We start from the raw sequence: 16,049 nt of genomic DNA, 5'->3' as shown, positions 1-16,049 counted from the left end.
GCTTCTGCGCATGCGTGAAGTGCCGAACCCAGAAGTAACCCGTTCCGATACTTCCAGGTTCGGTGCATTCGTAACCCATGCCGAACGCAACCCGCAGCAAACGCAACCCGAGGTATGACTCTATATAGATCCTGAATTTTACTTTTGTTGGTAGTTCTTATTTTAATAACTTAATACTAAATATGTTGGTGGAAATATTCATTAAACTTCTTTAATCATGCAAAAAAACAAAAATAAAAAACATAGCATTGGTCTCCAGCAATGTTTTCATACAACAGAATAAATCGATCAGATTCATTGTACACAGCAAAGTGTTAAGTTTGAGCTGCTGTTTGAAACTAAGACGACTTGTTAACAGTCTTCATTAACTAACTGTAGTCCACTTATTTTAAACTGTGAACAATTTTTAAAAATGAAAATGATGAAACAATACAAAGGAATTCATTGGTGAAGAAGTAAATTCATGAAGTGTGTATTTTGTGTCTTCTTAGAAAAGGATAGTATCTCCATAATTTTAGTATGTTAACTTAGTTAATGGATCCCCAATAAAATGAAGGATGGCTAGTTGTGAGAAAATTAGAGCCATCAGCCAGTAAACATTAAGTACCCACTCTTCTGTAAGAGCATCTTACTAAAAAGCTTAAGCACTTCCCAGAAGTGTTAGTTTGCTCAGGCTCTTGGAGAAAATCAACACTCCATCTACTCTGACTTTTTCGCCTTGGAGAGTTCCTCCTTGATGATCCTTTGGAGTCTTTGTGCTTTGAATAAAACATGTGCTGCAATGGAGAGAGCTGCCCTGTAGTCACTTCTCCATCAGAGTTCATTGTGCGAGTTCTTATCGGCAGCCTTGAACATCAGGATTGAGTTGAAGATCTTTAGGGCTGGTCCTAGCTTAATGCTCATTATTTTTACTATATCTGTTTGGGTCATTAGAAGGAAAGCTTCTCCATCAATTTGCTTGAAAAAAAGAGAGAAAATTTCCATTATTAGTAACTTTGGACATTTAGGAAGAAGAACTCTAAACTTTAATAATAATTTAAGATACAGTAGAACCTTGGTTTTTGAATGCCATAAACCCGCAAGTAAATGCTTCTGTTTTTGAATGCGCCTCGGAAGTCAAACAGCTTCCCCGAGGTACCACTGTGTTTTTCTCAATTTTCTCTATTAAATTTGCAGACCGCCCTTTGCACCTCAGTTTTTGAACATTTCGGAACTCGGTCTTCCGGAACAGATTATGTTCGAAAACCAAGGTACCACTGTAGTTCCAATGGCTTTGGAACTGACTCTGATTTCAGTTGAAACCAAGCTCAAATAATGTCTTCAGGAATATGCCCCAAACCAGTATTTGGCCTCCTTTATCCATTTAGAGGAGTGGCGCTGTGGGTTAAACCACAGAGCCTAGGGCTTGCTGCTCAGAAGGTTGGTGGTTCAAATCCCCATGACGGGGTGAGCTCCCGTTGCTTGGTTCCTGCTTCTGCCAACCTAGCAGTTTGAAAACACGTCAAAGTGCAAGTAGATAAATAGGTACCACTCCGGCGGTAAGGTAAACGGCATTTCCGTGCACTGCTCTGGTTCGCCAGAAGCGGCTTAGTCATGCTGGCCACATGACCTGGAAGCTGTACGCCGGCTCCCTCAGCCAATAAAGCAAGATGAGTGCCGCAACCCCAGAGTCACCTGCGATTGGACCTAATGGTCAGGGGTCCCTTTACCTTTACCTATGCATTTAAATAATAATTATTGATAAAAGAAGTAACAGATTTGTTATACTCACTTCGTCTTTGAACACCTTGCCATGTTCCTCGCAGCCTGGCAAACTCCGTATGAATTCTGACACCTGAATTTTAACAACACATAAAATCAATGGATGTTTATCCACATGAGGGCACAAAAAACACTGTGATCTTGTCTAGCAATTAACAACGAGCACATTTTTCGAAGGCCCCACCCTCATTAGCTTGGAAATTAACACAGTTCTGAAAAATATTAGAAAAACCTGTGTAATTTTTTTTTCAAAAAAACAGCCTCGGGGTTTAGAAATGTTGATCCTCTTTTTCCAACCAAGAGCCCCATTAGCATGGCATTCACTCATTTGAATGGAGGAAGAGAAAAAGATGCTACAATGGCCAAAGTTAACTGAGAGATTGAGGAGTGCTTTCCGTGGCTTCCTCCAAAAAAATGGATCTCATCACTATGTCTTTATTCCAGCTGATTTTAATATAATGAAGCTCCCCACCACAGGAGGTGGCCTTCATCCACTTTCCAATTTTGCCTGTGGAACCTCTTTTTCCAGCTTATGTAAACTAATTGAGGTCTGTTCCTTAGAAGAGGGTGGGGTGGGGTGGAATCAGGCGGTAGTGAGCAATGATGGGAAGTTAAAGAGTCCAACAACATCTGGAGGGCTGCAGGTTTCCCATCTGTGCCCTAAGACGACACTTACTGTTTTCCCTATGATCTGTTCTAACACTGCCCTAAGGGAGTATTTTAGAAAAATGAAGCTCTACAATAAATTGGAACTCAGTATAGCCAGAAGAACAAAATCAGGAGGAAAGCACAAAGTCACCATCTGCATTGGTTATAAGAACCATCTGCCTTTACCATAAGGCAAAACAAGTTGTCTTTAAAGTATGATTCCTCTTAAAGGAGTTTAGATACAGTCCACTTTCTGATAAAGACAGAAAGGTTTATTTTATGTAACAGAGCTACATGAGCATAGTTTTTAGGATTCATCTATTATTTGCAACATCAGGATAGGGTTCCCCCCCCCCACCTATTTGCTATTATCCTACTTTTAAAAAACCTCAAATAGCTTACAAAACTTAAAAGGAACCAGCTGAAAACTATCTGAAGAAGTGTGCATGCACACAAAAGCTCATACCAAGAACAAACTTAGTTGGTCTCTAAGGTGCTACTGGAAGGAACTTTTTTTAATTTTTTATTTTGTTTTAAAAGGAACCATGTTAACATTAAACAAATAAACAATAAACTATACAATATTGTGTTCTGTACAAAACCCCCAAAGACTACATGATCAAGTGAAGTCTGCTTTAGTTCACGTCCGGCAAGAATTGCACTGGGAACACACCTCATCTGTGCTCCACTTGGAAACTTTACTGGCAGGGATTCCAGCCACAGTAGGAAGGAGTTTACTCTGCTGTTCCCATCGCAATGGAAAGGCTGGGATTGTCAACTTCGAAGTCAAAATAACTGGCTGAGGATGGGAACTCCTGTTATTAGATTCCTTAGTATCTGTAAATAAAAGGAAACAAACAAACAAAACACAAGCAAGTTTTAAAACTGCAGGCTGAATTATTTGGTTCTGCTCTGATTGGCCATGGAAACTGTGTGACATAATCCATAAATGTGAGCTTAAACCATTAATTTGTGGCATTCAAAAAATCCTGTACATTGGCAGGTATAACATGAGATAGTACCTTTGGATTCATTTAGAGATGACTCTTCATTTTCCATCTTCCTGCCTGCACAGCCATCTTTCTTTGCAAAATCCTTAGTTGCCTGGCATCCCCTAATAAATAAATTAATAATATTCAAGATGCTACAGAGTACAACAAACCATTCCTGTCACCTTTGCATGGAATATTCTACAACAAGAAATGGAGACCCATATATGAATCCACACACAGCAACCTTCATCTAGTCACCCTCTTTGCCTTACTGATCTGACAGGGGTTTCCACTGTCTCCTGGGACAGACTGAAGCCAACCAACCATCTGGCAGGGTTGTTGGGAGGATAAAATGTACCAGAGAGGGAGAGCTTTGCCTCAGCTTTAATTTAAGAAATACTACAGAAAGAAGCAACCAAAGTGTAATTGCTGGATTACTCGATGCTGAAACACAGAAAATACATGACAATTCTCTATTATCTTCAGTAGCTACCATAGGCGATTAACTTTTTATAGAAAGTTGACAGAACTGGAAGTCACTTTTATGAGTATTTCCTTTGTCATCTGTCACATAACACCCGCCTGCTATTTTAACACAGAAATGTAAATGGCTTATATAGAAGTGCATTACTGGAGGTGGACATCCTGGAGCATGATGCATTGCAGCCAGCCACAGAAAATAACTAGTAAGGTCTGGACAAAATGCAATTCAATTAAAACAACAAACAACCGCCATGAATAGTCTATGACTACATTTATCAGCGGTGAAGCACTGTCCCATCCATCCTTACAAATTAATTCAGTGCTCAAGGATGCAGTGAAAGAATTAATTTGCAATAAAGAATATGCAAAACGGAATAGTGGCTCTCACACACTCGCCATTTGCATGGAAACTCACCACAGGGCAGTAGCACCCTTGAAGAACCCCGTGATTTAAATGGGATTCTTTTCAATGTGTGCAAGGATGTAAACCACTTTTGAGGGGTTTTTGTTTTGTTTTTTACAATTAAACAAAATTTTATGGTGGGGGGACGTTGTGCCTAAGATTTTTCTGTTTTGTTGCTGGTCTGGGCATTTCACAAATGCAGACAGATTTGACACAAAATACGTCACAGACACATTGATGAAAACAGTGTGGAGGTGAAGGAGCCTGGTCTGTCCAGCATGCATCCTGCATGGTTGCTGTGGGGGGAGAATGCCACAATACATGCATTTTGCCCATAGAAAATATTATGTAGTAGGAGAGTAAATAGTAAAAGTGATAAAGAAACTGCAGTAAGTGATGTAATGAAGCTTGAAATGACATAATAATGTTTGGAAATGAACATATTAACAGATTTTTTTCTGCAGCAGCTTCTCTCGCTGATATACAGAATTCCATTTAAAATCACGGGAAACTGTGTGTTTGTTTCTGGTTGTTTTGTTCTTCTTGATATGGAGATGCTCATATTGAAAAGTAAGTGTATGGATATTCTAATTACAGAAAAATAATTTGATCTAGGTTTCTGGGGATTTAATTGGTTCTTAATTAAACAGAAAGCTTCAGTAACCTAAACACTACTGTGAAATATCAACTGCATGTAATTAACTTTTCTGAACAGAGTGCATTGTCCCTATTCACATGTTATCAGCAGCCACTTAATAATAGGGCTGTTGTGAAAATGATATGTTAAGTGTTATATTTTGGGTATCCCATTGTGCTGTAGCAAGACAACAGACACCACACTATGGTCCTTAGGCAAAGATCCTTTCCCCCAAGCATTTGGTGGTGTAACATAACAGTACCGTTTTCTTCCTTTTTTATATAAGCCCTGTTTTTAATTAAAGCCATAAATATCTGTATCTGCTGCAAAGGTGATGAATGCATTTCTATGGATAAAAAAAACCCAGTGAACATTTCTTTTTAAAAGGAAATTAAAAACTTGTGTATCTCTAAATATGGAGTGTTCTTGGACAGTGTTCTCGAAGCTACTAACATGAGTTTGGCCAAACTGCGAGAGGCAGTGAAGGATAGGCGTGCCTGGCGTGCTCTGGTCCATGGGGTCACGAAGAGTCGGACACGACTGAACGACTGAACAACAAAAAAATATGGAGAATACAATCTCCAGGAAAGGAAGATTTCTCTTATCTGCTTTATATATGTCAGAAGCACTTGGCATTATTGGTTAATGATAGAGTGAGGTTATTTCATTTTTATTTTATTTTTAAACAAAATGGACACACAATACAATTATCAATAAAAACAGCGGCCTCTATATGTCTGATAGAGTAGACTTGCCTAAACAAAAAACAAGGCCAGTAACAATATTTCTGCAAACTGACTTTGTGGGCATTGTAAGATCTATCAGTTCCCCAAACCCAAAAAATTGCAGGAACAATAGAAAGAGATCAGCCTTAAAGATGGTAAATGTGATAGCCTGGTGCATAGTAAACAGGACAAAACGGAAAGAGAAATACAATAGGCAAATTGACAGTAATATTTCTGGGAGTTATTCATGTGGGCAATATAGAATTTGTGTCAACACTACACAAACTATGGCTACAATTCTTCCCTAGGCAAAGGCACAGCAGCTGGTGCTTGTGTTATAATTGTGCTCTATAACTGCAGTGTTAATTTGTACAGACTTCTTAAAAAACTGGGATTGTATTGATCTGCTTACAAAAGGCAATTAGATCAATTAGAGGCTTTCATGTGCAGGAAGGAGGAAGAAGTGGTTTCTGCAGCTTCTTCCTTTCTCCTGCAGCCCCCTGCCACATTGTTCCAAAGGGTTCCCCAACCCTGTACAGCATTTTTTCCCTCTCTGTTTGGGTGTATATACAAAAATCAGCAAATACTGCCTAACTTTTCACTTACAGCAATTTCTGCAAGTGAAGGAAATTGTGGAGGAACACAGTTGGATAAAACTTTTACTTCATTAAATCAGTTAGTACCATGAGAACCTACTACTGTACTTCTAATCATGTACTCAATTCCAATACAACGTATTTAAAAATACGCTTCCAAAAATTATGTCGCACATACACCACAAAGTTAATATTATTCTTAGTGCAATGGTTTTCTGGGCTAGTTTCAGTTATGGCATTCTAGTTTCTATAGAAACTGCACAGAAGGAAGCAATGTGGCCTATATCTAAACTAGATACCTTTCGCTTCCCCTGTTCAATAGGAAAAGTACTCAACTGTTGACAGCTAGGACAACCTTGACTCACCCAGCTCTCAAAAAACCACTTGAGACAGTATGCTTGAGATGCTTATTCTTAGCCTGAATATTTGCATCAGAAATGCTCTTGTGCATGCCTGATAATGTTGATCAGTAGAGCATTAGTGTTATCTGGGCAGGATACTACAAGTTTGACCCCTGGTACAAAAGACCCACCCACTGTTAGGCAGCTACCACTGTTTTGTCCAAAAGGAGAGATCTTGAAGTGTCAACCTGCTATGATGCATGGAACACTCTCTTCACTGAATCATAATCACCAGCTTATTTGCCAAGCACAAGTAAGCATTCCTAATCCCCTAACTTCCAGTAACAGAGTGCATCATTTATATGACACGGTGTATCTACTGTAACAAGTAGGACACCTGAACAAAGCACTTAATTCAGAAAAGCAATTCCTGGCACTAGGATGATGAGCATCAGAGCTGGAGTATTCTTTATTTTTAACATATTTGAAAGGATACCTGTAGTTCTTTTCTTTGACACCAAACATTAGTGGCTTTTTGCAAAGAGGTTTCACCTCTGTATCTTCCTGCTTTGATGAATGGAGATGAGCTGAAGATTTTAGGACAATGGGACTAGGACTTTTTCCATTACTGATTTAAAATAAAAGGACAAGCTTTCAAAATCCGACATTCATGTCAAAATTAATCAAAGAATCGAAGAATTAATAGCAAGCTGAACAGCATGCAGTAGGAAAATACCATATAAAATTTCCTTATCTGCTATTCGGATCTTTACAATTTGAGATGGATACCTATTTAGAAAATATAATTGCACACAAATATGGAAATCTCTTCTTGGGATTTATTTGCACCCCAACTCCAGAATCAAACCTGCATTCATGGAAGGACAGCTGGGCTCAAAGAAGTTTTTCCGTAAGTGGAAAGGGATCCCTCCATGAGCACATTTCCTTCCATGATTGGCAGGAGCTTTCATTCAAAGGGAAAAAATAGGATCTGAACCTGGAGATGATACAAATATTTCTGTCAGGGAACTGTCCCCGGCTCAGCGCAGGGTGGTGGAAGGGCTCTCGGGATGCTACAGAGAGCCCTGGCCCCACCTGACCAGCAGCACCTCCTCTTCCAGTAGAGGAAGTAGCGATGTCTCCAGTGGGGAGGAGCAGGCAGTTTCGGGTCTTGAGAGCAGAGGCTCTGGGGATGTTGGAGAGAACCTGCACTCCCCTCACTCAGCGGGCGAGAAGGGAGACACGCCACTTCCAGCGCCCCAAGTGCGCAGAGGGGTGAAACGCAGGGAGGGGAGGCGGAGATTTGGGATACCGAAACTCTTATGTTAGGGTCACAGCCGGAAGGGGCCACTCCTGGATTCTGCGAGTGACTGATACAGACATGAACTTGTAGCTCTGCACTGTAAATAGCATGCACAATAAACCTGTTAAAAAACAGTTTGGAGTCTTGCCTGGCTACTCACGAGCAACCACCCCACGGACCTTACAATTTCAAATAGAGGTTGAAATCTATTATTCTGTGTTATTATAAATAAAATTGAAATTATGTAAATGTTAACCAGATATCTGATTTTGCTATAATTGAAAAAAGTAATATGTATATTATTTATTATTGTTTCATAAAATTTATATACCATTTGATTGTAAAAAAACCTTTAAAAAGATAAAAGATTCAAATCAAGAAAAAATGCAATACTTTAAAACATAAAGAAAATTAAAATATAAAAATTCAAATCAGCATTTCTAAGCATTCTGGGTAGGTTTGCCTAAACAATGGTTTTAGCAGGTGCCGAAAGGTTAGCATTTTATCTAGGTCTGCAAGCACTATAGGCTACATAATAAAGGGAAATTACCTGATTACAGGAGATGCAGATCTTTCATTTGCTTCTGGCTTTCGGTTCCAATGCTGAAGCGGAATACTCAGAGGCATCTCTCCACTTAAGCGGTCTGAAAGGATATGTTCTTTGCTCAGATTTATCTCAGAATATGGGCAGCTGAGAGCACTGAAAAATTGAAGCAGAAGAAAGAGATTAGAGTAGACATTGAAAAAACTTCCTAGTTGAACTGAACACCCTACAGATTACAAGTTAGGTGGAACCTGTCTCAATCCATTAACCTAAACAATTAAAAGTGTCTTACAGGACTCCTACTTTAGAACTAAAGTGCCAACTAAATTTGAGCACACAACACTTGGAAGTTCCTCATCAGGGAAATGTACTGATAAAAGAAATTCATTTGTAATTAAATTGTTGCTTTACAGACATAAGAGTTTGGTGAGTGCCAAAGGAACAGGATTCTTTGTTTAATGGCAATAATACAAATGTCTGTTTGACGTTTGGGCTATTTTCCTGAGGACTGAGTGAACTGTTGTCAGCTATAAAATAATAATGTTCAGAAAGCACACCACAAACCATGAACAATCATTAGCTTTAAGCCTCTTGGGTGAGATGTCAATCCTAATAGGACTATACAGCAGTATTCTAAAGTTCAATGGGATATTCTCCCTCCCTGTTCTACAATCTGCCAAGAGAAACATATGAAGCAGACCCTTTAGTTTTGTAATGTTTGTAGGTTTCTTGTTCAATAAGATGTTAAGACCTCTTCTCTTCAGTTTAGTTTGATCAGGTAGAAACAGCCAGCTTCATTTCCCCCTTTCCCTGGTGTACAAAGCATCTTAAGTCATTTCTGTCATGTAGTGGAAGGCACTGTGCCTTTTCTGTAGTATTTTCAGGTGTTTAGGTGTTACTGACATCCCAAAATACTGCTCCCTTCTGCCTGACTCACCTTTCTTGATAGTACCTGTTCAGCTCCAATGTCAAATTGGGCCTATGCTGGAAACAGAGGGAAGGAGTTACTGCCATGGGCATTGTTCTTCCCTCATGAATGACTTCAAAATGGCTAGGCGTCTGAAAACCACTGGCCCTAGACCAAAATCCCATTAGCCTGCTTGATAAATTGAGCTCTACCCAAAACAGCCTCAATCTCTGTTGTTAGAAAAAAATTAACCAAGTACAAGACCAAGTATCTATATTACTTATGTTATTCTCAAACCACCTAGATGAAGCTTCTGGACTTATCAATAAAAGCCCTATGCAAGGACTTCCCCCACACATCACCCCCCCATTAGCTCAGGAAAAGATTGGGAGAATCCCCAGAATAGCATGCAGGGGGTGGGGAGAAGAGGGGTTATTCTGTTTCACAAGCTACAATGCTTGCGCTAACATAACCATCAGAAAAGCATGACACTGCATTTCTCCCTCAGTGACCCGCAGACCACAGTTTGAGAACGTCTGTTCAAGAGTAATAGTAGGCAATGAGATTGAAAACCCAAAATGAAATGCTAGGAGTGATTGGGGAAACTTGAGAATCTGAGCTGAAAGTCCAAGTGCAATTTTTGTTAAGTAAGCTGCTTCATCTGTATGAATACAGCATTGGCTTTCACAGGACACTTGGCTTCAGAGCTTTTTTGCCAGAAGCAGACAAACATTTCCTGAAGTATTTGAAGGGAATAAATTAAAGAAATCACACTTCTAAAGTAAGGTGAAAATAACAAAATGAAATAAAATTAATTAGGAACTGAAATTGGCATCATATTCCCCACAAGTCCTAGGTGCCACACAAATTGCCTAAAATTGCTCTTAACTTTTGACAGTAACACAGATATGTAACTATTAACTGAATGCACAAAATGAAGCTTCCACACTTTGCCAGACACAACAGAAAGTATACGAAAAAGATTCTCCTTTACTTGTCAATAAACTGGAACACCTACTGTGAAAGAGAATTACTCTTTTCTTTTCATTTTATTGTTATTTTAGGAAGGACTGCCTTTGTACAATATAAGGGAAAAAATGAGCTCACAATTTACCTGTGGCTTCTCTTTTCAAGACAGTAGCTATCCTCCCACTTACCATTTCACATTTATCCTTCATTGTGACATAATTGCTTTTGATACCACAAGCATCTTACTCAGAGCAGTAACCTAGCAATCTACATAGCCACTCTGAAACGGCAAATGTAAAGACAAAGCGCAACCCCAGTCTCTTTTTAGTCTTTAGCTTATTCTGTTGGGCAGTCCAAAACACCAGGTATTTTTCAGGTTTGGAACAAAGGAGCTGTATGTTGTGTTAATAAACTTTCATTGTTTTCCTTTAAGCATTTGGCTCTGGGCAACATTCAATCCTTACAGACGCTTTCCAGAATGGAAAAGAGATCAATTCTTCAGTACTGGAGGCCTTGCAGCTCTTTTCCTATTGACAGAAAGAATGCCGGAGCGCAGCATGCGAAGAGAGTGTCTTATAATAGAAGAAATACTACTGACATTTTTCCTTAGTGCATTTATTTGTTTCAATCATGCACTTCCATTTGGGTTGCCAGCCTTTCTTCTCTTTTTCTTTCACTCCATACTGAACTGCCTTTCTTTCTCATTCACTTCTATTAGTTCTTATAAAAAGCTTGTGGGTTAAGGTGGGCACATGAGGGTGCTGGGGTTGTTTTTGTTGAATATCACAACCAAGATCCAAATATCTACTTTCAACAAATCTGAGAGCTAGAGCATGCATGGCAATTTTTTTTTTTTACATTTCTCCCTGAAAAACAGAAGGGATTCAAACTACTCTGTCCTGGTAAAGCATTGTGTGGCAGGTCAGGACTGCAGTACCATGGAGAGTTCCAAGTGAACAACTTGCTCTGACAAAGATTGAAATCCTTTTAAAGCTTCCACCAGCTGCATCTCTCCCAAGCTCCACCCTTTTTGGTGAGAACTTAGATTGTTAAAGGGTAACCAGTGTACCTCCTGCCCGGTGAGGTACTGTGGGGGACATTTGTTTTTTCAGGCGCAGCAGAAGACATCTGTGAGAATAAGACATCTGTGAGTCAGGTTCTGGCTCTACAGGCCCTGGCCCTATGGGAGGTTGTGCTATGGGCTGTTTGTCAGCCTCGGGATCAGTAATCTCCTGATCTGCAGTAGAAAGCTCCATGTCCTCAACCTGTTCTGACTCCTTAGCCACTGACTGCAGCCTCCAAAACTGTGCCTTGATCACAACTGAACTCTGGGGCCATCATCCTCTACTTAGTTTCAAAAGATTGCATGGAGGCTCTTTGGCACATGGGATGAATCACAAGGGTCTTCATATCTCTGCCATTATATACACTTGTAAAAAATATAAAAGAAAGGAAACCCATCTCCTTGCTACTTCGATGTTACAAAATAGAGAAACAAATATATGAATTTGGAGTAAAACCTTAGCACCTTAGAAATCAATGGGAGCTGTGATGCCATTGGATCCACAACTACAATGCCATTGGATCCAAAACTACATTTGCCCAAGTTTGTCCTTCCTTGCTCACTGTGTTTTAAAACAACTAGTACGGGAACTATACAAATAACAAATAAAGCATTTAACTAAAAACGTATGAATTAAAAAGCACACAATTTATTCACAGGAGACACCTAATCTTCCTGCCTGTTAACCAGGAGGGATTCAAATAAATGAATCTTTTTCTCAGAAAGTGGTAAATTAATCTGCACATTGCTAAATTTAAATAATCAATTTATTGACTGACCGCTCAAAATCTGATTAAAAACTTAGAAATGCAAATGAAGTTCAGTATTCCATTTGAAAGGAAAATGGAGACGATTCAGTTCCATACAACATACATAGTTAATGGAGATCTTAATCTGTAAAACAAACAAAAGACAACTAAAAATATAAAACCAAATTACACTGTGGGAGGAACTGAGGCATAACTTGTCTTTTAAGACAGGTGCTGTATCCAATTTTAGGAAACAACTTTCTTTTTTAAGTGAAAGCTTTAGATTTACAGTTCTTAAAACAGGACTACTACGTTAGCACTGTATTATGCAGATGGCTTATTTTGGAAAGCACCAAATGAAGTTGATTTGTCTTGGTTTCCATTTTGGTTTTTTAAAAAAGCAAAGTAAAAAGAGACTTGCACATGAGCAGTACAAGCTCAGTTTGAGAAATATACAAGTAGGCTTGTTCTCTCTCTTCCTTTGTAAACAAATTCCCTTCTCCATTTCCGGGTTGCTGTAACCATGTTCAACTATGACAAACTATGGTTTAGCACAAAATAGGTGTCTTGGTAAACTCTGAATGCAGGAGTTAATTATGACAGCCCCCGCAGCTTACACCCCCAAACCCTAAATCCATAGCCCCTCAAAGGAGAATCCAAACTGATGCCAAAAAATGTAGCTGTGCAAGGAATGTTTACTACAGAAATGAAGGAATAATGTCTAGTCTTTCAAGAAGGACTCCTGTGTAACTATGACTACAGTCCTATATATAGTTACCTGAGTGTAAGTTCCATTAAACTTAGTGGTGCTGACTTCTGAATGCATAGGTTAAACTTGCAAAACACATTAAGCTTCAACAAAAGATCTTCAGCCAGCTAAAGCCTCTTTGTCTCTTCGTTCACTCACCTGAGCTAGGAGACACCATCCATTACCCTGGTGCTCCAGCAAATGATGTCACCACTTCTGCTCTGGAAAGAGCAGAAGGTCTGCATTCACCCAAGTTTCCCCTCCACTACACCACTGAAGCTTGGAAGTTGCCATTAACCATAGTTGTTCAGTTCAGATGTCATTAGAAACTAACAGTAACTTGGAGATGGAGGAGGAGGAAACACAATAAAGGAGAAGGAGGAGTAGGAGGGACTGCATGAGCTTGCAGCACGTTTCTTCATCCTCTAAACAACTGTTGGTATTTTAAATCAATTTGTAAATCCTCCCAAGCAGCACAGCCTCCAGGTCTCCATTTAACAAGCCAAACATAAATCATCAAAAATTAATCATGTTATACCTTACATTGGGTTGTTGACACCAGAACAAAATGGTATACATTGTATGGTATACAATGGAAGAAAAAGAAATTATATGATTCACTTGACATCCTCTTTACTAAGGAATTGTGAAGGCTTTAATTTTTAAAAAGCACTAGACAGATCAGAAGCATGTCTAACAGCATAGTAAATCCCACATTGTATTAAAGTGAAACCAGTGAAATAGAAAAGCAACAGAAACATTGCATTTCTGTAATCAACAGTGTTTTTCTGAACTCTGTTGATAGACATGAGGAGTCCACATCTTCACAATCAATGACTACAAGTGACATTTCCACTAGAAAAATAAGAGAATGAATCACATAATGATTAATCTTTCCAATGGGTGGACGGGAGACTGTGTTTGCATGTGGGCTTAAATACTCAGAACATAGTCAAATAGTCACACAATTTGAGTTTTGTTTTTTTAAACAAACAAGAGAGTGAAGAAGGGGAAAGTAGGATTCAGATGACTAACTAGTGTTGGGGTGGGGGAAGTTATGCAGGACAGCTCCTTGTTTCCCCTCGCCCCTCCTAGGGCTTCTGAGTTTTTGCAGATTTTCACACTCTTCCACAACTAGGAGAGTTATACAGGAATCTTAAAATCAACCCTACATTGGATGACTTTTATAGTATAAGGATATATAATCACCCACGGGATAGATTTGGAATAGGCAAGGATTGGCCTGAGGGTTCAGTCTGCCCTTCCCCTGTTAACTTTTGTGAGCTGACTCAGGGGCCTTTTGGGCTGAAAGACGGTCAAGAAATAAGCTCTAAGTAATAAAAAAGACAGCACAGAGGGATATAGGAATGGACTACTATTTATGTTGTACTGTTCGATAATAGGGATTCATTCTCTGGTCTAGTGAAAAGTTCAAAAGTATACTTTGTAGGACATTCAATACGCAATTTCTCATATAAACACACCAGACACTCCCATTTGTATGCAAGCCCAAACACTTTCCTGCAAAGCAGAACCCCCAAAGCCATTTTTAACATCTACATTTTAAAAGGTGCTCATTTTAACCCTGCCATAATTAATCACCGCAGGTTTCATCCCGCTCAAGCAAAACACTTATCAGAAAATGGCCTACTCTCAGACACTTGCTCTGACAGCTTAAATGCACCTTGTCATAAAAAATATTCAAAAGTACATTTTCAGCGCCGAGATGAAAGAACCCACAGAAGAAAGCCTGACGTGGATAATTATATCCATTTTATATTGTCCTTTTAATTCAAGTGGACAGTGGGACACAATCTGAGGATTCTAGGATGACTTGGATTCAGAAACCTGTAGGCTCCTGCTATTCCCCCCCCCCCCGAGTTCTTATTGAATTAAATGTCCCAGTAATTTTAATATAGTTGAATTTGTACTCAAACTGAATTGTAAGACTGCAGCAGCAGCAAATTCAAGTAAGTTATAACTTCATTAGTTTTCTTTCTTAGCATTGTTGTTGTTGTTGTTCAGTCGTGTCTGACTCTTCGTGACCCCATGGACCAGAGCATGCCAGGCACCCCTATCCTCCATTGTCTCCCGCAGTTTGGCCAAACTCGTGCCAGTCGCTTCGATAACACTGTCCAACCATCTCATCCTCTGTCGTCCCCTTCTCCTTGTGCCCTCCATCTTTCCCAACATCAGGGTCTTTTCCAGGAAGTCTTCTCTTCTCATGAGGTGGCCAAAGTACTGGAGCCTCAACTTCAGGATCTGCCCTTCCAGTGAGCACTCAGGGCTGATTTCTTTAAGGATGGATAAGTTTGATCTTTTTGCAGTCCATGGGACTCTCAAGAGCATTACATAGTAACAAATATAGTACATATTTGTGCTGACCTGCTTTATAGTCATGCTTTTCATCTTCAACCAGATATCTATGTATATATGCTATGTTATGTATATATGTATGCATGTACACACAAGTCCCCCTAATGCAAATAGTTGCTCCAACTCATGGAGGGCAACGGGCACAGCAATGGGGCAGCAGCAGGAGGGGAGTAGTCCCCCCCCCCCATCTCCCATCTCACTCTTCGACAACACATTGACAAATGCCCGAGAAAGGGCAGGGGGGAAAACTAATAATATATTTTATCTGCTTTCTAATTATTTTGAGTGGTACTTAGATCAGAAATTCTGAAACACACATTTCTAAGTTTGACACTGCAAGGAGCGAGTCTCTGTGACAATGAAGAACAAGAGTGTTGATTTCTAGATTAAGCAGAAGGAGTAGTAATTGGCACAAAGTAAGGGGTACATTCCACAGATGGGTATATTAACCGAGTTAGCATTTAACCTTGTCTATCTAGCTGACAGCAGTGACAAAACAACATGTTTCTGCTTCAATAGAGGCTATCAGGCACACTTAGATACCCAAAGACGAAACACTAATGTGCTCACCAATTGCACAAACCTGTGAAAACTACTCTGTAAAGATAGGTTACATTGTTTGTGTGCGTATAGAGATAAACACACACACACACAGAAAACCCAGCAAGAATTACGTCACACAACTGACTTTTAAACCAGAACATACCAATGAAGTTACAAACCTTTCCATGTTCATTCCAAAGAGGTAACCTGAATTCCTGTTTTCTTCCTCTAGTTCACATTTTCTTTTTCACAAACAGCAAT

At 39.5% G+C, this 16,049-nt stretch overlaps 1 protein-coding gene across 9 annotated transcripts in view; it reads right to left on the bottom strand.

Moving 5' to 3' along the window:
- Nucleotides 1-195: 195 nt before the first annotated feature.
- L3MBTL3 (L3MBTL histone methyl-lysine binding protein 3) overlaps nt 196-16,049 on the bottom strand; it is a 56,827-nt gene continuing 40,973 nt past the window's right edge. For 8 of the 9 annotated variants that reach the window (XM_033143761.1, XM_033143763.1, XM_033143764.1 and 5 more), the window contains exons 17-21: nt 8,440-8,589; nt 3,432-3,523; nt 3,083-3,246; nt 1,772-1,834; nt 196-957 (exon numbers count right to left, since the gene is read on the bottom strand). In XM_033143761.1, the coding sequence (XP_032999652.1) occupies nt 814-957; nt 1,772-1,834; nt 3,083-3,246; nt 3,432-3,523; nt 8,440-8,589 (613 nt within the window). In that variant the 3' untranslated portion in view covers nt 196-813. Of the gene's footprint in view, nt 958-1,771; nt 1,835-3,082; nt 3,247-3,431; nt 3,524-7,082; nt 7,215-8,439; nt 8,590-16,049 lie in introns of all 9 variants that reach the window. The other variant, XM_033143770.1, reaches the window with a different exon arrangement.

This window comes from Lacerta agilis, chromosome 3, assembly GCF_009819535.1.
Source record: "Lacerta agilis isolate rLacAgi1 chromosome 3, rLacAgi1.pri, whole genome shotgun sequence".
Lineage (NCBI taxonomy): Eukaryota > Metazoa > Chordata > Lepidosauria > Squamata > Lacertidae > Lacerta > Lacerta agilis.
The sequence above is the reverse complement of the archived record's forward strand: the minus strand, read 5'-3'. Positions and strand labels throughout refer to the sequence as shown.